The following is a 24,856-nucleotide window of genomic DNA, read 5'->3' as shown; positions in this document are numbered from 1 at the left end:
CGCGGCCGGACGCCCGCAGCCCCAGCTCCGCGATGTTGGGAGTCGGCTGCCACAGCGCTCCGGAGCTTACCGCACGGCGACCCGGTAAGGCATTGCCCGCTCCCCGCTGGTATCCCAGCGCTGCGCCGCCGCCGACTCCCAACATCGCGGAGCTGGGGCTGCGGGCGTCCGGCCGCGGGCGGCGCTAGATTTGGAGCGCCGCGCAGCCAGGGGTAGAGTTGCCGGGGTCAGAGCTGCAACCGGCGCCGCCCGCGGCCGGACGCCCGCAGCCACAGCTCCGCGATGTTGGGAGTCGGCGGCCACAGCGCTCCGGAGCTTACGGCACGGCGACCCGGTAAGGCATTGCCCGCTCCCCGCCTCTCCAACCAGGTAGGGGACTAAGAATTAAAGGTTTCCCCTTCACCCCCCCTTCACCACATAAAAGTCCTCCAAACTAACTGACTAACATTTAAGCAATGATTTACAATGATTCCCCAGTCTCCAGGGAGGAGGCAGCCGCTCCAGACTTTCCAAGCCGCCCGCTACCTACCTAATCTACGCTAAAAATCTTCCATTCCGACATCCGAAAAATTCCGAAATCCGAGAAGTGTCTGGTCCCAAGGCTTTCGGATAAAAGGTTGTGCACCTGTACTTCCACTTAGATTAAGTTTATCTTGCCTAATCTTTATGATTTACATTCCCTGAAGCCCAGATTGAGAGTGCCATCCCCAAAATGTATCAATAAAAAAAATACATATTAGAGAAAATATACTTGCACTTTCAAATCCCAAATTGTGGACACCAATTATTAAATAATACCGATAAAATTGAATTAGGCAGTGCTAAATACCGATAATGAGAATGTCAATTATTGGTGATTTTTGGCGCCTCTATATTTTCAGCATTTTTAACATTGCAAATTTTAATTAATTTGGCATATCAGCCTAGTGTAAAGTGCATAGTCTAGTTCGGAACTTACAATACATCAATGTACTTGATAACTTAATTGCATGTGGTTAGCTATTAAATTATTTGAATAATATTCTATTGCATAAAAAAAACATTCTGTTTTTTTGAGTACACCTTCGTGGTTAACTATTATCAAAAATTTGAGGAATAAAAAAGTGTTCAGGATATTATTCTTCAGGATGAATTATCTTACCCCCATATGACAGGAGGATGTTCCACAGATGAGAGCAAGCCTTGTAGTAATTGGCATGTTCTCACAAGGCAATTTGGAACCTCTTGCATCTGCCCCAATCACACCTATGGAAACAAAACAACTTACCTGAGAAAGAGATAATCAATTAATAACAAATAATTAATTCTGTAGTAAAGAAAGGAATCTTTGTATTTCAAGAGGGCTTGTAAAACAGGGATGTAATGCTGAGGCTCTATAAGGCCCTGGTAAAACCGCATTTGGAATATTGTGAGCAATTTTGGGCACCATATCTAGGGAAGGATGTGCTGGCTCTGGAGAGGGTCCAGAGGAGGTTGACAGGAATGATCCCAAGAATTAGTAGGTTAACCTATGATGAGCATTTGTCAGCACTGGGCCTGTACTCGCTGGAGTTTAGAAGAATGAGGAGAGACCTCTTTGAAACATACAGAATAGTGAAAGGCTTGGATAGGGTAGATGTGGAGAGGATGTTTCCACTAGTGGGAGAGTCTAGGACTAGAGGTGTTAGGCTCAGAATTAAAAGTCATTCTTTTAGGAAGGAGATGAGGAGAAATTTCTTTAGTCAGAGGGTGATGAATGTGTGGAAGTCATTGTCACAGAAGACTGTGGAGGCCAAATCGGTGGATATTTTTAAGTCAGAGACAGAGAGATTATTGATTTGTACAGGTGTCAGAGGTTATGGGAAGGTGGCAGGAGAATTGGGTTAGGAGGGAGAGATAGATTAGCCATGATTGAATGGTGGCGTAGACTTGATGGGCCGAATGGCTTAATTCTACTCCTATCAATTATGACATGACTTATTTGCTTAAATATATAGTCATACAACAAAGAAAGCGGGCCTTTTGAACCATATCCACGAGGACCATTGTATTTATCTATCCTTGTCCCATTTAACAGCATTTTGGGTAACTTTTATTCCATTAAAATCATCACCCAGTCTTCCAGAGTTATAATGCAGAAGAACAGTACTTGTAGTGATAGAACAGTATGCCGCCCTTATCAAGCTATTTTATGAAAAGTTTTACATAAATATTTTTCGATCACAGTTATAACATTTGTCAACTTTTTCTGCATCTCCATTTAATCACTGGCTAGGAGTTTAGAACAAAGAACTCCTTTGAGTTAAAACTATATCAAAGTTTTTCTGGTAGTGCAGCTCAGATATAATCATGATATTACAAACGCCTACAGCCAATTGCTGTTAATCCCTCCGTCAGTTCATTCAAAGTACCTGATAACAGCATCTCTACACACATGTTATACTACAGTTTACCTTGCTTACTTCAAATCTCTTATTGCAAAAATACCATTTAATTAGCAGAAGCCATGTTGTGAAACATGATGCAACAAAAGCCAACAGATTCTAATAATATATTACCATGAATGACTACACGAAACAATAGATCTGAGAGCTGCCCAGTAACAATATCAAAAACACTTGATTGTGGTCATAAACTGATAGGTTCTGGAAAAGTGAAATGCTTTATCCATTCCAAAGGAATAACAACTAATTTTTATGTTTCCTAATAGCCCAGGAAGAAGCTGTATTGAGGCTATTCAGGATATTGGTGATTGGTACTTGCTGTAAGATTGGGCAGCAGACGTATAGCAAACGTAAAGGGTGTTTGCGTAAACAGTCAAGTCAATATAATGATCTGGGATATATGAAGAATGCTTTGACGCAGTCTAGGCATATGAAGACTAGGAGACATACATGTGAATTATTAGTGCAATAATACCTATCAAATATATTTGGATAGGCTATCCAACATCTTTTAAATAATTTTAGCTGAGAAACTTTTGGAAGTTGTTAAATTTAAACTTTCTGGCAAATATTTTTCCTCAATGATTGAAACAGATTATCTGGCCATTATCATCTTGCTCTTTGTGGAATTTTGCTGTGTAAAAATTGGCCAGGTGTCTCCTACACTCCATCTACAACAGTTTAGACACAATGAACTGCAGGTGCTGGTTTACAAAAAAACAAATAGTAGTTAATTTGGACCTGTCAGTTTGCTCTGCCATTCATTAAGATTGTGGTTGATTTTCCAGCACACTCCTAATTTCTTGGTTTCCATAGTCCCCAAACCTATCAATCTCTATTTTGAAAGGACATAATGGCTGAGCCTCACATCCCCTTAAAGCCTTTTTACATCCTCCTCTGTACTCAAACACCTACTTAATTTTGATCTTTCTGCCTGAAAAATAACTATTCAATTTGATTTTTTCTTTTCTCTTCATAAGTCAACCATTTTCTACATGTTTAGTTTGGAGATACAGTGCGGAAACAGGCCCTTCGGCCCACCAAGACCACACCGATCGGTTAGAGGATGTGGAGAGGATGTTTCCACTGGTGGGAGAGTCTAGGACTAGAGGTCATAGTCTCAGAATTAACGGACGTTCTTTTAGGAAGGAGAAGAAGAGAGATTTCTTTAGTCAGAGGGTGATGAAGTTATTGCCACAGAAGGCTGATGATACTAACACTATCCTACACACGCTAGGGACGATTTACACTTATACCAAGCCAATTTACCCAAATACCTGTACGTCTTTGGAGTGTGGGAGGAAACTGAAGATTTCGGAGAAAACCCACGCAGTCATGAGGAGAATGTACAAACTCCGAACAGATTAGCATCCGTAGTCGGGACCGAACCCGGGTCACCAACAACTCTACCATTGTGCCACCATGCCTCCCTTGGCAAAAGCCTGTTTTATCCCTCAGCCTTTAGTCTTGCTGACAAGCTTATTTTATGCCACTTCATCAAGAGCCTTCTGGAAGTACATCAACTCCATTGTCTTCATCAACCTTCTCTTTAAACTTAACAATACATTCAATCTGGTTATTGTTTGCCTTTTTCAAATCCAATGATTAATTCATGTTTGTGTAAAAGCTCATTAATGTGACAGGCAAATCTGTAGATAATGCACCACACTGACAAATAAAACACTCCTTTCAGTCTTTGAGTTGTTCTTATCTAAAGCTGAGTTTTGCTGGTACAAGACGGCATCATTTTTTAATTTTGTTGGTATAATACTGATGGAGAAGTGAACAGAACAGTGTACATTCATTGAAGCATTTATATTAAGCTGCTGTTTTCATTTTCAAAGAAAGTCCCCTGAAAGAATGTTCTATTCCATGTAATCCCAGATGGTATTATCAGTCCCTGAAAGCAGTTATCTGTGGTAGTATGCTATGTCTTTACATCCTGTCTGGGATATGCAGATAGGAATGGGATCTCTGTTCCTCAGTCGCACAGACAGAGGGATAGTCCCTCAAACAAGCAGTACTCTGTGAGTCATGCGTCTCTGGGTGAATCATTCTGAGACAGAAACCAAACCTTTAGCCTGTAACCTTGATAACAAGATTCAAGAACACTAAGAGCAATATAATCCCAAACTAGAGAATAGGCGTTGTTTCACATTACACTTAGTCACATTATTTTTTAACACATAATACTTTTAGGAGATACAATACAGAATGAGACACAATTGAGATTAAGTTCTAGCAATGAATAAATACTCCACTATTTCAGGAACAAAACTAAAAAAATATGATTCAGTGAAAAGTTTCTATAATTATTGTAATTTAAAGAATTTGTAATGTCCAGATGCCTTGTTTAATGCCTTGACTGCATCCCTACAAAAACCTTCCAAGTGTTTCCCAATCAGAAACCTTGGATGAACTTTGAGATCCGCACTCTCCTGAAGTCCAGACACAGGGCATTCACCTCCAATGATACAGAGGCCTACATGAAGACCAGATACGACCTTGGTAAGGCCATCAAAAAGGCCAAAAGGGACTTCTGCTCCAAACTGGAGGACGAGACAGATGTTCGGCAGCTGTGGCAGGGTCTGAATGCAATCACCTCCTACAAGGCAAAACCAGGAGGCAGCTCGAATGCCGGTGTAACATCACTCCCTGACGAGCTCAATGCGTTTTACGCACGCTTTGACAGGGAGAATACTGATGTGCCTTCCCGATCCCCCATTCGCTGCGATGGCATTTCAGTCTCAGTCACAGAGGCCGATGTCAGGAAATCCTTCAGAGGGGTGAACCCCCGAAAAGCACCTGGACCTGATGGTATACCTGGCCGTGTTCTAAAAACCTGTGCGGACCAACTGGCGGGAGTTTTTACGGACATTTTCAACCTCTCACTTCTGAGGTCTGAGGTCCCCACCTGCTTTAAAAGGGCATCAATTATACCGGTGCCCAAGAAGAGTAAGGTGACATGCCTCAATGACTATCGACCAGTGGCACTAACGCCGGTGGTGATGAAGTGCTTTGAGAGGTTGATCATGGAGCAAATCAACTCCTACATCGACAAAATCCTGGACCCACTGCAGTTCGCGTACCGCCACAACAGATCAACGGTGGATGCGATCTCGCTGGCCCTCCACTCCGCACTGGACCACTTGGACAACAAAAACTCATATGTCAGGCTGTTATTCATTGATTACAGCTCGGCATTTAACACAATCATCCCCTCCAAACTGGTTACCAAACTCGCAGAACTGGGTCTCTGCGCATCCCTCTGCAACTGGATCCTCGACTTCCTCGTCCACAGACCACAGTCTGTTCGTATTGGTGGAAATGTGTCAGCCTCAATAACAATCAGCACGGGAGCACCTCAAGGCTGCGTGCTCAGCCCCCTGCTGTACTCACTCTATACCCATGACTGCGTAGCGAACCACAGTGCGAACTCCATCATCAAGTTCGCTGACGACACCACTATTGTGGGGCGTATCACTGATGGGGATGAGTCAGAGTACAGAAGAGCGATCGAGCAACTGTCCATATGGTGCCAGCGCAATAACCTGGCCCTCAACACCAGCAAAACCAAGGAACTGATTGTGGACTTTGGAAGGAGTAGGAGGAGGACCCACAGCCCCATTTATATCAACGGGTCGATAGTTGAAAGGGTCAAGAACTTCAAATTCCTGGGCGTACACATCTCTGAAGATCTTTCCTGGTCCGAGAACACTAACGCAATTATCAAAAAAGCTCATCAGCACCTCTACTTCCTGAGAAGATTACGGAGAGTCGGATTGTCAAGGAAGACTCTCTCTAACTTCTACAGGTGCACAGTCGAGAGCATGCTGACCGGTTGCATCGTGGCTTGGTTCGGCAATTTGAGCGCCCTGGAGAGGAAAAGACTACAAAAAGTAGTAAACACTGCCCAGTCCATCATCGGCTCTGACCCTCCTTCCATCGAGGGGATTTATCGCAGTCGCTGCCTCAAAAAGGCTGGCAGTATCATCAAAGACCCACACCATCCTGGCCACACACTCATCTCCCTGCTACCTTCAGGTAGAAGGTACAGGAGCCTGAAGACTGCAACAACCAGGTTCAGGAATAGCTACTTCCTCTCAGCCATCAGGCTATTAAACCTGGCTCGGACAAAACTCTGATTATTAGCAACCACTTTCTGTTATTTGCACTACCAGTTTATTTATTCATGTGTGTATATATTTATATCATGGTATATGGACACATTTATCTGTTTTGTAGTAAATGCCTACTATTTTCTGTGTGCTTAAGCAAAGCAAGAATTTCATTGTCCTATACAGGGACACATGACAATAAACTCACTTGAACTTGAACTTAATGTCTGAAGAAGGGTCTCGACCCGAAACGTCACCAATTCCTTCTCTTCAGAAATGCTGCCGGTCTCGCTGCGTTACTCCAGCATTTGTGTCTGCCCTGTTTAATTAATCGATTTTAAATGTCCAGGGGTTAGAATTTCCTTAGTATAGCAAAAATGGGCTTTGTTTAAATACAAAGTAATTTAATGTAAAAATAAATCACCACACAGGTTTTGCAGATTGTAAAATTTAGTCAGGTTCATATGTAATAAACATGCATATGCATGGAGATCCTTGAGCATATATATGAGGTCAACTAAATTAAATGCATGTCCTGACATCACATGCAATATACTGTGCACCCAAGGCACACAAGCAAATGCAGAATCAGGCTTTAACTCAACTGTTTAAAGGGACCAGTCTGGTCAAGTGGACCTGGAGTCTGAAATAGGTCCTCTCTCATGCAGTGTAGACTTTAACCATTTCTTTTTCCTCGTTGCTAATTTCACTCTAACCCCTGTTGCATATTTGACATTTTGCTCAATCATATGATTCAAATCCTTCTTCCCCAATGCAGGGTGAACCCTGATGTCCCATCTATTGTTGACATTTGCATAAAATCAGCATAATTTTCCTCAATGTCCTGAATTTTGAACACCACCATTGCTGAATATTCTAAGCCTTAGTGTGCCTTCCTTAACACCGCAATATAATTAATTTTCTCCTCGAAAATAAAGTAGAACATAGTAATTTACAAGAGAAAGTTCCCTTAAATTTAAGTTAAAATATTTTTCAAGAATACACTCTTCACATCCTGGGTCATGAGAACACAAAAGGTGGACCAAGTTGAAATCAGATATTAGGGATAGAGCCATTTTTCCCCAGTTCCTCCCTCTCTCTCGTTCTCACTCTTATTCACATCCAACATGAAGATTCTAGCATGTTTCCATGGCAAATAAGATCTGATTTTCTGAAAATCTGGGAAATTGTATTAAACTTTATCCAAATGCATAGAATGTCACTCGAACAGCATTGACAGACCAACTGCTGAGTAACGTGGGTTGTTGACATTGACACCATGGACATCACGTTACAACGTTTTATTATTCCTAAATAGGGATGATCATTAATAAATCATGGATGCCTGACAGATTGCACTAACGACTCCACTGGTAACCTAGTTGTGATGTCAGTGTCACAGACCTTTAAGACAAGAACCAATAAGCGGCTGCCACCATTATTGCTCAGCTCCTCATAATATTTGATTTGGTTTCTAGTTAGATCTAAGAGATTGTGAACTGCTGCAATATAAGGCACACAACTATTTAAGAACACTAATTAAATTCAGAGAATTTATTTCTCCTGTGTGTGGATAGTCCCTGGTGGTTAGTACAAAGGAAGGGAAGAATTGTTGGAGGCAGGTGACAGATGCCACTACAATAGAACGATTATGTGTTAGGGCATCAATGCCTGGAAATAATTTGGGTAAAGAATACAAGTCGCAAGAAGTGACCATTACATTGTTAACATTTCAAACCGATGTTAACCAGTTGTGAACGTAGCTCAGGTCATCACACAAAACAACCTCCTTTCTATTGATTCAATTTATACCTCATGCTGCCTCGGCAAGGTCAGCAGCATAATCAAGGATAAATCACACCTGGCCACTCCCTCTTCTCCCCTTTCCCATCAGGCAAAAGGTATAGAAGTGTAAAAGCACACACCACCAGATTCAGGAACAGGTGTTATCAGACAACTGAATCATCCTACCACAACCAGAGAGCAGTGCTGAACTACTATAAACCTCTGATGTCCCTCGTCCTTGACCAGACTTTGCTGGCTTTACATTGCACTAAACATTATTCCCTTATCATTTATCTATACATTGTAAATGGATTGATTGTAATCATGTATCATCTTTCTGCTGACTGGTTAGCACCCACCAAAAAGCTTTTCCCTGTACCTCAGTACGCGACAATAAACTAAACTGAACTGATCTTTATTTTCTCTCAGTGCATGCTAACCTTATGTTTTATTGTGTACCCTGAGTTTGATATTTTCCATCCTGTTCTCACCTATCTTGGAATAAATAAATATCAATTGTGCACAACTTGACTGGATGGATTCAGATAAATTTACTGGAGCAGCACATTCTCCTCAATGAACCTGACAAAATAATTATTGCAGAACATCACTACAGTGTGCTAACAGTGGGCATCACTGTGTTTGCTGCTATGTAGGAGGTTTCCGAACTGGATCATGAACCAAGGCTGCAAAGAATAGTCTGCTATTATCTAGTTACTCTCTGAAAAATGTCAAAGACATCAGGTACAGTTAATTACTGCAGAATTAAAACATCACAGATTTCCCTTAAATAACATCCATTGCCTGCACAAACCAAAAGTGATATGGCATTAACAAGTGGACTCTAGATATAGGAGACTAAATTAACTATTGGGAAGTCTGACAAGCAGTGAATGCTTTGTACCCTTTCGAGTTAATGTCTTCTTTCTACTGAGAGAGTTTTGAAGGTGTTTTCTTTCAATCAAGGCTTCATTCACTTTTATTATATAGGAATGATTAGTAGTCTGAACTATCTGGTAAAACAAAAACAAGTAGTGACTGGGTAAGATCTGGTTACAGATAACTTTAGTGAAGTAGTGACCTAGAAATTATGGGAAGAGCTATCCTTGAAGTTGTTAGATGCTATATATGACACAGACTGCATAAGACCAGCTATTTTTTTAGATGAGAAATTGCATTGCAAATCTCCTGTGAACGCAGTTTTATTGGGTATTGGCTAAGTAAATGTATATCCTGAGGTGATATGTACATGTACAAATTAAAGAGTCAGACTCTCTTAGTTGATAGCTAATTAAAGGTTATATCATGCCATTTAGTTAATAATAGGTATATAACATGGCCAAGGCAGTTAAATGAATACATTACTCCAGAGCTGCAGGCCACATATGAATTCACGAATCTCCATACGCGCTATTTGATTAATCAAAGAATGAGATAGCGCATATGATGAGAACGTATAACCCATCCTAGAGCTTTCATTCAGAAGGTATAATCTCTCCCAGAAAGTATAATCTCTTCCACCACAGCTTCAAAATGTTCAATAAATAACTTTTGTTTCCATTCCCCTTAGTCCATTCCACATGATGCCAACAACAAGATCACCACTGAGACATTATCCCTTCAATTCTGAATTTCCAAAGTGATTGATAAATGATCAACAAATATGGTAATTCAAATTCACTGTACCTTAATTGGTGCATGTGACAATAAACTGACCTTGAAACCTTAATAACATAATCTATGACTTTGGAAAGTATACCATTCTCAGTGATCCCTGATTTTATTTCCGATACATGAAATTTTCAGCTGTCCTTCTTTTGTAAATCTACAAATAACATTTGCAACAAAATTTCCAACAGATTAATGAAAAATATAACCAATGAAAGGATTCAATAAAATACTTTTCCTCAGAAATATACGAAAAACTTCCACTGTTCCCCATATTTTTCAGAATACCTAAACCTCCAGCATGGGCGTCGATCAAAGATGCTGCCACAGCAATTCCCTTGGGCAGTCCCAACTCTTGAGCGGTAACTGATGTCAAGCCATTTCCCACTCGGCTGCCAGGAGACAACACATGATTCCCTGAATCAGACAAAAAAAGAAATAGTTGAGAAATAGAACAAACATCACATTCATGTAAACCTGAGGCAGGATCATTTAGACAAGTTATGAAACTTACAGATGTTAAAACTTTTGAAATGAATAAATTCAAAATCCATTTCTGCTTCCTTTGCAAAATCTCTCTTAACCCCTGAATTTCTGAAGCGCTTTACAACATAATTTTTTCTAGTAATCTAAGCATTATTAGTGGAGACACAAGAGATTGCAGATGCTAAAATCTTGAGCAAAAAGCAATATTAATAACTACCGCCCAGTGACTCTGACATTTGCCATCATTAAGTACTTCAAATGACTGATGATGACGCACATTAACCTGCGATTAGCTTTGATCCACTATAGTTTGCCAACTGTCATGTAACGTCCTGAACAGACGCCATCTCCCTGGCCCTAAACACATCTCTGGAACATCTAGACAACAACGTCTCCTAGATTAGACTCCTATTTATTGATTATATCTCTGCTTCAACACCATAATCCCATCCAAACATCTCCAAACTTCTGGACCTAGGAATTAGCTTCCCCTCTCTCACTGGATCTTTGACTTACTGACCCACAGACCACAATCAGTGAGGATAGGTGACAACACCTCCTCCACAATATCTCTCGACAACGGTGCCCCGCAAGGATGCGTTCTCAGTTCCCTGCTATACTCCCTTTATACTCACAATTGTATGGGAAAATATGGATCTATTTCCATCTGCAAGTTTGCAGCCAACACCACTGTGGTGGGTTGAATCACAAACAATAACAAGACGGAGTACAGGAAGGAGATTGAGAACTTGGTGACATGGTGTAAGGACAATAACCTCTCCCTCAATGTCAGCGACGAAGGAGCTAGTTATTGACATCAGGAAGCATGGTTGAATATGCCCCAATCAGCATCAATGGTGCGGATGTGGAAATGGATGAGGTTCAGGTTCCGAGGCGTTAATATTACCATTGATCTGAAAAATGGACCAAAATCTCTGATGAGACAGCCAGGAAAGCAAACCAGCATCTCTACTTCCAGAAGAGATTGAGGTAATTCAGCATATCTCCAGTGACTATTACAAACTTCTACAGATGAGTTACATCAGCTTGATTTTGAGAATAGCTCCATCCAAGACTGCATGAATTTGCAGAGACTTGTAAATGTAACCCAGTCCATCACACATACCAGACTTCCTACCATTGCCTCCATCTACATTTCACGTTGCCTCAGAAAAGCACCCAACATAATAAATAAACTTGTCCCACCCCAGTCATTCCTTCTCCTTCCTGGTCCCATCTGGCAGAGGTACAGAAGCTTGAAAGCTTGCACCACCAGACTCGGGAACAACTTATTTCCCTCCTTTATCAGGCTTCTGAATGATCCTCCCATAAGCTGTCTGATACTGATTCCCATCTACCCCATTGAGGACATTGCGACTTTGTCTAAAGAACTGATGCGCTACCACATGCTACAATGCTGAGAACCAAATTCTGCACTCTGTATCTTCCCCTTTGCTCTATCTGTTGTACTTGGGTTTGAACTGATATTATCTATGTATGGTATATCTGTATATCTGATCTGTTTGGTTAACATGCAGAACAAAGCTTTCACTGTCAATAATAAAACTAAACTTAAAAGTGCTGGAGAAACTTCCCTTCCCAGGAGATGTAACACCTCCTCTCTTACTTCCATCCAGGGACCTCAACAGCCTTTCCAGGTGAGACAGACGTTCCCATGCACCTTTTCCAACCTCATCTATTACATTCACTGCTCCCAATGCTGCCTTTTCTACATTGATAATCCAAACGTAAACAAGGCAACCATTTCACTGAACACTTGCACTCTGCCCACTAAAGCCTGCCGGAGCTCCCAGTGGCTAACAATATAAACTCTCCCTTTCATTCCCACACAAACCTTTCTGTCTTTATCCTCTTCAGCACCAGAGTAAGGGCATAAGCAAACTGGCAGACAATGATTAGTTAAAAAGTCCCACAGGCTATGAATCAGACACACTGATCTCTTTAACCCAATTCATGATGCACAGCAGTCACTTGCAGTTTTACCCAACCATTAGCTTTTATCTTTTCCCTTGTTGCCGTAAGTAATTATTTCACACTAAGGCATGGTTTCATATTTTCAGTAGCACCTGGATCCTTCTTACATAGCATTGTTCACATTCGAGATTAGACAATGAAAACTCACAAACTATTCAGCTGCACAATGCATTATGCCCTCATCAAACAAGGGTGTTCACTTTCCATCAGAAATCTTCTTCTTGCGAATGAAACATAAACCAAAGGAACCATCAGAAATGATTGGTAGCTACAGACCACAAATAGTCTACCTAACTTTATTTTATCCGGGAGCTTGCCCATTAAAGGGCAATGGATTGACAATGCACCTTTTTGTGGTTTATTTTGGCTGCTACATCATAGCCCACTTGTTCTTCAGTGAAGACCAGTACAGATATAATTATCAACAGCAGAATACCTGGCTTAATGATAGAAAGTGTCTCTTGTTATCAAAATAAATTACGACATTCAACTTTTTGAAATTCCTTGTTCATAAACTTTTAGTCATGCATGCAGTGTCATGATTATGAAACTAGTGTGTCTAATTGTATGTTTTAAATGTTTCTTAGAGTTATGTGGGGGGTGGCTGGGGGAGGGGAAATAGGGGGAACCGTTTTACAGTCACTTACCTTGACGGAGATGCGTCTTTTCTCTGTGTCGCATCTTCGCCCCCTCTTCGCGGCCTACCAACTGGAGTGGCCCGGCCTTTCCTGCCGGCGGCGCAGCACTGAATTATCATCGCTGAGCGGGGCGATGCCTTGCCGGGGATAGCCTGTGTTGGAGCTCTGGAGTGTCGGTCCTGCTGATTTTAACACCGTGGAGCTGTAGTTTGCGGCCGCGGGCATGACGCTGACTTTAACATTGCGGAGGCCTGGTATCTTTTGCCGGGGATCGCCAGTGTTGGAGCTCGGCCTATGGACTTTGGAAGCCACGCTCTCCGGTAAGAAGCGGCCGATTCGGAAAGCCGCGAGTATGTTCCGATGTGTTCCGACACCGGAGTTAAGACCATCCTGGCGAGAGGGCCTGTACATCGGGCCGTCCGTAGCAGCGACTGCGCAGGGTTCAAAGGCCCCGACCACGGGTGAACAAAGAGGAAGATGACTGAACTTTATTGCCTTCCATCACAGTGGGAAACGTTGATTCCGCTGTGGTGGATGTTTATGTTAAACTCAATCGTGTATTGGGTTCTTTTTATTTATATGGCTGTGTGTTAACTCAAATTTCTCTGTACCAATTGGTACCTGTGACAATATATGTGAATTTGAACTTATCCAAAAAGATGAGTTCAATTTCCATCATTACATTTTTGTTTTCATTCCCATTAATATAATTCTGCAGGGCTTTCTAGCAAGGATACTATTTCTTGTTCAAGTCTAACAGACCTTCCAAAGATTGTAATGATCATTCTTCTTGAAATGCTGAAACCATGTGGTAAAGATTCCATGATTCTGACTCGGTGATGATGTAGGAGCCATGCTTTCAAGTCAAAATAGTGTGTAACTTGCAAGTGGTTAAGAACCCACTGAACTATCATCTTGTGTAGGAAAGCACTGCAGATGATGGTTTAAATCAAAGATAGACACAAAATGCTGGAGTAACTCAGCAGGACAGGAAGCATTTCTGGAGAGAAGGAATGGGTGACGTTTCGGGTCGAGTCTGAAGAAGGGTCTCGACCCGAAACGTCACCCATTCCTTCTCTCCAGAGATGCTGCCTGCCCCACTGAGTAACTCCAGCATTTTGTGTCGATCTTCAAACTATCATCTTTGTCCTTCCAAGTGGCTGAAGTCAAAGATTAATGATATGTTGTCAAATAAACCTTGGCAAGTTGTTTTTGTGAATTTTGTGGAAGATACGGGTGGCAAGTATGATGCACTGGTGCTAGAGAGAGAAAATGCTTATGGTGGTGAATGTGATGCAAAACCAGTGGGCTCTACTTTTCCTGAAAATGATTGAGCCACTCACCCAAGTCTTTGTGGGATTCAAATTTATATCTCTGGGTAATCAGTGTGCTCTCTGGATTGTTAGACAAGTAACATAACCTTGATACCACCATTTGATAATTTAAATTTGATTCTGGAAATAAAAAGCCACTATCAATCAACATAGTCATAGAGTGATACATTGTGGAAACAGGCCTTTCGGCTCAACTCGCCCACACCGCCAACAATGTCCCAGCTCCACTAGTCCCACTTGCCTGTGCTTGGTCCATATCCCTCTAAATCTGTCCTATCCATGTGCCTGTCTAACTGTTTCTTAAACAATGTGATAGTCCCAGCCTCAACTACCTCCTCTGACGGCTTGTTCCATACACCCACCACCCTTTGTGTGAAAACGTTACCCCTCAGATTCCTAGTAAATATTTTCCCCTTCACCTTGAACCTGTGTCCTCTGGTCCTCGATTCCCCTACTCTGGGCAAGAGACTCTGTGCATCTCAAGATTTTGTATACCTCTATAAGACCTCCCCTCATCCTCCTGCGCTCCATGGAATAGAGACCCAGCCTACTCAACCTCTCGCTATATCTCATACCCTCTATGGCAACATGCTTGTAAATCTTTTCAGAACCTTTTCAAGCTTGACAATATATTTCCTATAACATGGTGCCCAGAACTGAACACAATATTCTAAATGCGGTCTCACCAATGTCTTATGCAACTGCAACTGCAACATGACCTCCCAACTTCTATACTCAATACTCTGACTGATGAAGGCCAAAGTGCCAAAAGCCTTTTTGACCACTTTATCCACCTGCGACTCGACCTTCAAGGAACACATGCACCTGTACTCCAAGATCCTTCTGCTCTACAACACTACCCAGAGGCCTACCATTTACTGTGTATGTCCTGCCCTTGTCCGACGTCCCAAAGTCCAACACCTCACACTTCTCTGTATTAAATTCCATCAACCATTTCACCGCTCACCTGGCCAATCGATCCAGATCCTGCTGTAATCGTTCACAATCATCTTAACTATCTGCAAAACCGCACACTTTTGTATCATCAGTAAATTTGTATGTTCTCATCCAAATCATTGATGCAGATGGCAAACAGTAACGGGCCCAGCACTGAACCCTAGGGCACACCATTAGTCATAGGCCTCCAGTCCGAGAAACAACCTTCCACCATCACCCTCTGCTTCCTTCCATGTTGTCAATTTGCTATCCATTCAGCTATCTCTCCTTGGATCCCATGCGATCTAACGTTCCAGAGCAGCCTAACAAGAGTTCAAGAGACATTTATTGTCACATGCACCAATTGGTACAGTGATATTTGAAATAACATACAGACATACGAATAAAAAGAACGCAATACACGATAGAATTTAACATGTACATCCCTACACAGCAGAATCAACGTTTCCCACTGTGAGGGAAGGCAATCAAGTTCAGTCATCTTCCTCTTTGTTCACCCGTGGTCGGGGCCTTTGGGCCCTCCGCATTTGCTGCTACGGCAGCCCAATGTTTCAGGCCCTCTCGCCGGGATGATCGGAGCTCCGGCGTTGGACCGGAACGCTCTCAGCGGCTTGGAGTTTCCGAATCGGCCACTTCCTACCGGAGACCGCGGCTCCCGAACTCCACAGGCCGAGCTGGATGGAGCTCCAACACTGGCGATCCTCGGCAAAGATCCCAGGCTCCGCAATGTTAAAAGTCAGCGCCGCCCGTGGCTGGAAGCCCTGCAAACCACAGCTCCATGGTGTAATCAGCTGGCCCAACTCTCTGGAGCCTCAACATGACGATCCCCGGTAAGGCATCGTCGCGCTCCGCGATGGAATTCAGTGCTGCGCCGCTGCTGAAGCTCTGGCCGATCTCCAGCGGGAAAGGTCGCGCCAATCCAGATGGTAGACCGCGAGGAGGAGGCGTGGATGCGGCTCGGAGAATAGACGCATCCCGACCAGGAAGTGACTGGGAAACAGTTTCCCCCATCTCCTCCCCACCTCCCCCACATAAAAAAGACTAAGAAACCTCCAGGAACATACTTTTAAACAGATTCAAAATAACAAAAAGGGTGAAAGGACGAACAGACTGCTGGCGAGGCTGCCGCGTGGGGCGCCACCCAATGACGTGATCCTTGTTGGATGCCTTACTGAAGTCCATGGACACAGCATCTACAGTTCTGCCCTCATCAAACTTTTTGGTCACATCTTCAAAATAATCAATCAGTTTTGTGAGACACGACGTTCCAGGTACAAAACCATGCTGACTATCCCTAATCAGTCCTAGCCCATCCAAATTCCTACATAACCCATCCCTCAGAATACTTTCCAGTAACTTACCAACTACACATGTTAAGCTAACCAGCCTACAGTTGCCAGCATTTTCCTTGCAGCCCTTCTTGAAAAGAGGCACAACATTTGCCTCCAATCTTCCGGCACCTCTCCTGTATTTAAGGACGACTCATAAATTTCAACCAGGGCTTCTGCAATTTCCACTCTAGTTTCCCGCAATGTCCTCGGATATATCTGATCAGGCACTGGAGATTTGTCTACCTGACAGTACCTTCAGTACTTCTTCGATGGTAACACTGACTGCTCTCAAGATACTTCCAGTGACTGCTCCATTTCCTCCATCCTACTGTTTTTCTCCTCGGTAAATACAGAGGAGAAATACTCATTGAGGACCTTACCCACCTCCTGTGGCTCCACACAGAGGTGACCGCTTTGATTCCTGAGAGGTCCCACTATCTCTCCAGTTACCCTTTTCCCCCTTGTGTATTTATAAAATATTTTGGGATTGTCCTTAATGCTACCCGCCAAAGCTATCTCCGGGCCCCTTTTTGCTCTCCTGATTTTCTTTTTTAGTTTACTACTTAGTTCCCGAAACTCCTCCAGGGATGGACTTAATCCCAGCTGTCTATACCTGTCCCAAGCATCCCTCTTGTTTTTTGACTAAAGTCTCAATTTCCCTCGTCAGCCAAGCTTCCTTACATTTGCCTGCTTTGTCCTTCACTCTAACGGGGACATACACATCCTGAACTTTTTTCAGTACACTTTTAAAAACATCCCACTTGGCCGATGTTCCTTTCCCTTCAAATAACCTGCTCCAGTTAACTTGAGCGAGACCTTCTCTCATACCCTCAAAGTTGGCCTTACCCCAGTTGAGGTGGACCCTCTCCGTCCCTTTCCATAACTACAGTATCTTAAACCTAATCAAACTGATCACTGGTCCCAAAAGGCTCCTCCACAAAACATTTCATTAACTTGCCCTTCGCATTTTCCCAATACAAGATCCAGTGTTGCCCTCTCACGGGCGGGGACTCCACATACTGCTTAAGAAACCTCTCCTGAACACTTTTGAGGAATATCTTAGAAGCGGTCAAATTCTTCTAAAAACCCATAGAGTTCATTAATGTCCTCCAAGGAAAGAAACCTGCTATTAGCAACCTAGACGAGCCTGCCTGCAATCCAGTTCCATACCATTGCAGTTGACTTTTAAGTGGTTTAGTGGTCTACTCAGCTGCACTAAACCACTACGCCACATGGTTTGCAGTGGTTCAATATTAAGGCCTTTTAACATCTTCTGAGGAAAATAAGGGATGGAAAATAAATACTCAACTTCCCAGAGACAACCACCTCCCAAGAATGAATTATAGAAATGTTCTTCAGCACTAAATATTCTTGGCTATAAACATTATTTTGAGGTTGGGACTACTCATCAGAGTCACCTTGATGGGCTTTCATGTCACCCTGATTATTTGTTTTGGTAACTGGAAAAGCACTCAGTCTGTCTGGCTGGATAAAAGAATGTAGAATGGAATTTTTTTTTCAGTTAAAAGTAAATTGTGATTCCATTTAAGAAGGGCTGTCAGTTTCCTTGCCCTTTCCAACGACGATTTGAATATTTCCCTTTAATGTTGTAGATACACCTTTTACATTTTCTTTTTCACCCTCTCTAATATCAGAGGGAACATACATTATTGTTGCTTATGTCTCATTAAATGGTTTTGGACAAAGGATTGTGAAAAAATATATTTGACAATAAATGTGAACTTGAACTTGAAATATATGTGGTTGGAACTTGCTCACTTAGATGAAAATATCCTTTCCCTAATCCAGCAGACGCTTAGCAAGAAATAATTTTGATAAGTTGCAGGCATGGATAAAAGGTATGTTTAGACTTGGTTCCAATCATATCTACAATGCACGCATGGGCCACGGTTACAGAATGAATACCTGGTTTGATTAGTGGAAATTTATAATGTATATAGAATTGTTTTCATGAGAAAGAAGAGTTTTTTTTTTAAAGTGTGATTTATCTTCAACCAAGAATAAGGTTCAGAAAACATAACAGCCTATATTTTTGGAAAAAAATACAAAGATGGGTTTGTATCAATACATATTTGTAGGTTACTTTCAATGATTGTAGATTCCTAAGTTGTCTAAACCAGGATATAGTTAAGCTTTCATAATTTTGTTTTTTTAATGTCAGTAAGGTTTCCACCCTCATTGAGAACTCAACCATCAATATTCCGGATGTCAACATTGACTAGTGGCTGAGCTGAAACAGCCACATAAATACCATGGCCACAAGAGCAGGTCAGAGTCTCAGAATCTTGTGGTAAATAACCCAGCTCCTGACATCCCAAACCTTTTCCCTACCAGGTGCAAGTCAGGAATGTGATGCAATATTCTCTACATGTCTGGATAAGTGCAGTGACAACAACTTTTAAGAAGCTTGATACTATCCAAGAAAAGCAACCCTTTTGATTGGCACCTCATCAACCACCCTAAACATTCGTTCCTTTCAACAATGCACAGTGGCTGCAGTGTGTACCAACCCACAAAATACAACCCAAAATACTTTCCCAGGATACTCCAATAGCACCTCCCAAAAACGACAACGACAGAATACCATCACGGACAGGTTCTTCTCCAAGTTACTCACCACCCTGACTTGGAATATATTGCCCGTCCTTCATTGCTACGGAGTCGAAATCCTGGAATTTCCTACTTAGCACCACTCAGGGAGTACATTCACCAGAATTGCAGTAGTTTAAGAACCAATTCACCTTCTTAAGGGCAATTGTGGATGAGCAGTAAATACTGGATTTGTCAGCAATGCCTAGAATCTGCATATGAATTAAAAAATATATACTTGCATTAATGAAAGCAGGGAAGTAAAATGTCTGAGGTAATTCAAGGGGTTTATAAAGTTATAATGGACTGAGATTCTGTTGATTAAAAATCATTGATACGTTAAGCCTTATTATATAAATAAAAGTGTGTGTTAAATTCCAATGATTGTTTGACCAGGTTTCAAAGTGTACTGAAGGGAAATCAGGAGTTATGGGAAATGACCAGGAAAGTGATATTGAGACCAAGATTGGATCAGCGGTGATCTTATTGAATGATGAAACAGATTCCAGGTTCTGACTGGCCTACTTCTCCTCTTTAGTTTAGTTTAGTTTAGTTTAGAGATACAGTGCGGGAACAGGCCCTTTGGCCCATCGGGTCCGTGCAGACCAGCGATCCCCGCACATTAACACTATCCTACACCCACCAGGGACTATTTTTTAACATTTACCAAGCCAATTAACCTACAAACCTGTATGTCTTTGGAGATGTTCTCTTATGGCCAGAGAAGTAAACATGAATGAGTTCTACGGAATGTGGGCTATTAGATCCAAAGAAGACTCAGGCAGGAAGAAGATAGTGCTTACTGATAGGTAATAGTTCTAGGTAATAATCAATGGTTCTTGCACTACAATTCCAGACACTTTTTAAATGCCAGAGGGTTTCTGCCTTCATCATCCTCATAGGCAATGAATTGTATACCTCAACATGCAATGGATGAAAATGCTGATCAGATCAAATATATTTATCCAAAGTTAAAGGTTTTCCTCCTTCGTGTTAAGCAGATGAGTAATTTTTGTAATGTTTTCAACCATTTTATCATGTCCCCGAGATTTAATATATACAACAAACAGGATGGAACTGGGTATGGAGCCGAGTGGAATTCCACTGGTAACAGCTTTCAATTCATTTTCGTCCATTGCATGTTGAGGTATACAGTTCATTGCCTATGAGGTTGGGGGAGTGGGCAGATGCAAGGCAGATGAAGGCAGAAACCCTCTGGCATTTAAAAAGTGTCTGGAATTGTAGTGCAAGAACCATGACCTGCTAGCTACAGACCATGTACTGGAAGTGGGATTACATTTGTTTTTTCAACTGGCATAGATACACTGGGACCAATGACATTTTAAACCTTCTACGATTTAATTGTCATGCTTTCATAAATTGCTAAGATTTTGTGGTAAAGACTAAACAAAAATTAGGTAGGCAGCACACATATTGAGCAACGGAGGTAATGTCTCTGCTGTGTTGAGTGTCCTTGTAATCCATATTATAGTAAGCCTTCATTAATAAGCAAAACAAAAACAAAGCGTTGGAGGAACTCAGTAGGCCAGGCAGCATCTGTGGAGGGAACAGGGAATTATAGACCAGTTAGCCTGACATCAGTGGTAGGGAAGATGCTGGAGTCAATTATAAAAGATGAGATAGCCGAACATTTGGATAGCAGTAACAGGATCGGTCTGAGTCAGCATGGATTTATGAAGGGGAAATCATGCTTGACTAATCTTCTGGAATTGTTTGAAGATGTAACTAGGAAAATGCACAAGGGAGAGCCAGTGGAGGTAGTGTACATGGACTTTCAGAAAGCATTTGATAAGGTCCCACATAGGAGATTAGTGGGCAGAATTAGGGCACATGGTATTGGGGGTAGAGTGCTGACATGGATAGAGAAGTGGTTGGCAGAGGAAACAAAAAGTAGGGATTAACGGGTCCCTTTCAGAATGGCAGGCAGTAACTAGTGGGGTATCGCAAGGCTCGGTGCTGGGACTGCAGCTATTTACAATATACATCAATGATTTGGATGAAGGGATTCAAAGTAACATTAGCAAATTTGCAGATGACACAAAGCTGAGTGGCAGTGTGAACTGCGAGGAGGATGCTATGAGAATGCAGGGTGACTTGGACAGGTTGGGGGAGTGGGCAGATGCAAGGCAGATGAAGTTTAATGTGGAAAAATGTGAGGTTATCCACTTTGGTAGCAAAAACAGGAAAGCAGATTACTATCTAAATGGCGTCAAGTTGGGAAAAGGGAAAGTACAACGGGATCTGGGGGTCCTTGTACATCAGTCTATGAAAGTAAGCATGCAGGTACAGCAGGCAGTGAAGAAAGCGAATGGCATGTTGGCCTTTATAACAAGAGGAATCAAATATAGGAGCAAAGAGGTCCTTCTGCAGTTGTACAGACCCCTAGTGAGACCACACCTGGAGTATTGTGTATTGTGTCCTTTTGGTCCCCTAATTTGAGGAAGGACATTCTTGCTATTGACGGAGTGCAGCATAGGTTTACAAGGTTAATTCCCGGGATGGCAGGACTGTTATATGCTGAGAGAATGGAGCAGCTGGGCTTGTACACTCTAGAGTTTAGAAGGATGAGAGGGAATCTCATTGAAACATATAAGATTGTTAAGGGTTTGGACAAGCTAGAGGCAGGAAACATGTTCCCGATGTTGGGGGATTCCAGAACCAGGGGCCACAGTTTAAGAATAAGGAGTAAGCCATTTAGAACGGAGATGAGGAAACACTTTTTCTCACAGAGAGTGGTGAGTCTGTGGAATTCTCTGCTTCAGAAGGCGGTAGAGGCAGGTTCTCTGGATGCTTTCAAGAGAGAGCTAGATAGTGCTCTTAAAAATAGCTGAGTCAGGGGATATGGGGAGAAGGCAGGAACGGGGTACTGATTGGGGCTGATCAGCCATGATCACATTGAATGGCGGTGCTGGCTCGAAGGGCCGAATGGCCTACTCCTGCACCTAGTGTCTATAGAAATGGACAGATGACATTTTGGTCAGGACTCTTCAACAGTCTGATGATTTCAGTCTGATGAAGTGTTCCAACTTGAAATGCTGACTGTCTATTTCTCATCACAAATGCTGGCTGACCTGCTGAGTTCCTACAGCACTTTGGTTTTTGCTCAATATTCCAGCACCTGCAGTCTCGCACATCTCCACCTTTGTTTATGAGACTGGCAAGCTACAAATACCTGCAGGGCATCCTGACATAGCTTACTTAGAATAAAGAACTACCAGAGGCAACCTGCAATTGGCGTTGGGTAAGGTCCCCCTGTTGAATATGCAGAACAGCCCATTATTAATTCAGAGCACAGGGCATTTCCATTTCTCAATCATTTTCTTTGCCTTTAACAGCCGAGTATGCAGTAATTTCTGGTACTTAATGGGCATGGGCACCCTGTCTAAAATAAAGAAAATGAAAAGTAGGATTTATTTGTGTACAAAATTCAAGTTTAAGCTTCTACCTAGTACAATATCAAGGTGGTAACTTTTTTTGCTGTAAGAACAAAATAACTGCACTAGGATGGCAATGAGCCAGCTTAAGGTGCTTTACCTTCAAACCTCCACCCAGTAAATCAAACAGTTGTGGGATCTGTCCATGGCAACAGAGATTTGTATCCACCACAAACAATGCACGATAACAAAATATCTTTAAATATGTTTTGGAGCCAGAACAGGGTGGAAAAGTTGAATGTTTGTGTGTTCCAAGGTTACAAAATTCAACAGCAAGTAAATACCAATTCAGAGTAAGGGTTTTGTGTCCTGCATTTAAATAATGTCAGCACAAAACCTCTGCATTCATATGCATGCTTGGAGGTTTGCTCTGTAACCGGGATCTCTCCTCAGCTTGCCTAGCAAATGTGCTGTGCAAGTACACTTAAAGGTCAGATCAGAGAGTAGATATTTAGAATTAATATTTTCACTGCAGAAACAAGGAACTGCGGTTGCTGGTTCATACACAAAAGGACACAATGTGCTGGAGTAACTCAACAGGTCAGGCAGCATCTCTGGAAACATGGATAGCTGTCGTTTTGGGCCGAGACCCTTTTAGTTTTTAGTTTTAGAGATACAGTGTGGAAACAGGCCCTTTGGTCCACTGAATCCACACCGACCCATGATCACCCATACACTAGTTTGTTGCTACACACTAGGGACAATTTATAGGATAATTAACCTACAAAAGCTGAACGTGTTTGGAATGATGAGGAAATCGGTCACAAGCGAGAATGTGACCAAGCGGTCACAGCGAGAATGTGCAAACTCCATATAGACAGCACCCGTAGTCAGGATTGGCACCCTAGCATGCAGAACCTTGTCAAATGCCTTGCTGAAATCCATATACACAACGTCTACAGCTCTGCCCTCATAAACATCTTCAAAAAACGTTATCAGATTTCTAAGACACAATCTCCTATGCAGAAAATCATGCTGACTCTCCCTCATCAGCCCCTGATGCATTTATATCTTATCCTTCAGAATACTCTCCAGTAACTTGCCTACCACAGATGTTAGGCTCACTGGTCTATAGTTCCCAAGCTTTTCCTTGCAACCCTTCTTATATAGAGGTACAACATTAGCCACCCTTCAGTCTTCTGGCATCTCACCCATATCTAATGATCATTCATGTGTCTTAGCCAGGGCACCTGCAACTTCTTCTCCAGCTTCCCATAGTATCCTCGGATATATTTGATCAGGCCAGGGAGATTTATCCACCTTCATATGCCTTAAGACGTTCAGCATCTCCTCGACTGCAATACTGCCAATCCTCAAGACACTTCCATTAACTGTTCCAAGTTCCCCAGTCTTCCCATCTTTCTCCACAGTAAACAGAGGAGAAATATTCGAAGAACCTTGCTCATCTCCTTTGGCTCCTCGCAGAGATGTCCACTTTGGTTCCTAATAGGCCCTATTTTCTCTCTGGTCACCCTCTTTCCCTTAATGTATTTATAAAATCTCTTTGGATTTCCCTTTATATCTGCCAAGAGGCTGAAGAAAATGGTGGGCTCAGCCCAGTCCATCATGGGCACAGCCCTCTCCAGTATCTACATCAGGTGCTGACTCAAAAAGGCAGCATCTATCATCAAGGATTTGGATATGCCCTCTTCTTGCTGTTACTATCAGGCAGGAGCTACAGAAGCCTGAAGACCCACAACACCAGGTTCAGGAGCAGCTACTTTGCTACAACTACCAGGTTCATGAAGCGACCTATACACCTTAATTTTGTCTCAGCAACAGAATCCTATGGAGCAACACTTGCACAACCAGACTTTTTTCTCATTGTATTTTCCACTCATGTCTTTTTTAGCACATTCTTCTCATTGCCTTGTATAACTTATGTTTAATCTATGTTCTTTGTGTTGTCTGGATTGACGTGTCTGCAATGCTACTGTACAAACCTGACTTGTACCTATACCTATACCTGACTGTACTTGTGCTAGGACGATAAGCCTGACTTGACTTGCATTACCTTTGAGCTACTAAGGTCTGTGCTGGACAATACAATTGTTCA

The 24,856-nt window shown here is 42.3% G+C and overlaps 1 protein-coding gene across 2 annotated transcripts in view; it reads right to left on the bottom strand.

Moving 5' to 3' along the window:
- The window catches only part of fggy (FGGY carbohydrate kinase domain containing), a 178,323-nt gene that overhangs the window by 74,296 nt on the left and 79,171 nt on the right, over positions 1-24,856 (bottom strand). For both annotated transcript variants that reach the window (XM_033028522.1, XM_033028523.1), the window contains exons 7-8: positions 10,283-10,411; positions 1,142-1,245 (exon numbers count right to left, since the gene is read on the bottom strand). In XM_033028522.1, the coding sequence (XP_032884413.1) occupies positions 1,142-1,245; positions 10,283-10,411 (233 nt within the window). The remainder of the gene's footprint in view (positions 1-1,141; positions 1,246-10,282; positions 10,412-24,856) is intronic.

The sequence above is a fragment of the Amblyraja radiata genome, chromosome 10 (genome assembly GCF_010909765.2).
Source record: "Amblyraja radiata isolate CabotCenter1 chromosome 10, sAmbRad1.1.pri, whole genome shotgun sequence".
In the NCBI taxonomy this organism is placed as follows: domain Eukaryota; kingdom Metazoa; phylum Chordata; class Chondrichthyes; order Rajiformes; family Rajidae; genus Amblyraja; species Amblyraja radiata.
This window is presented reverse-complemented; position numbering and strand designations above follow the sequence as displayed.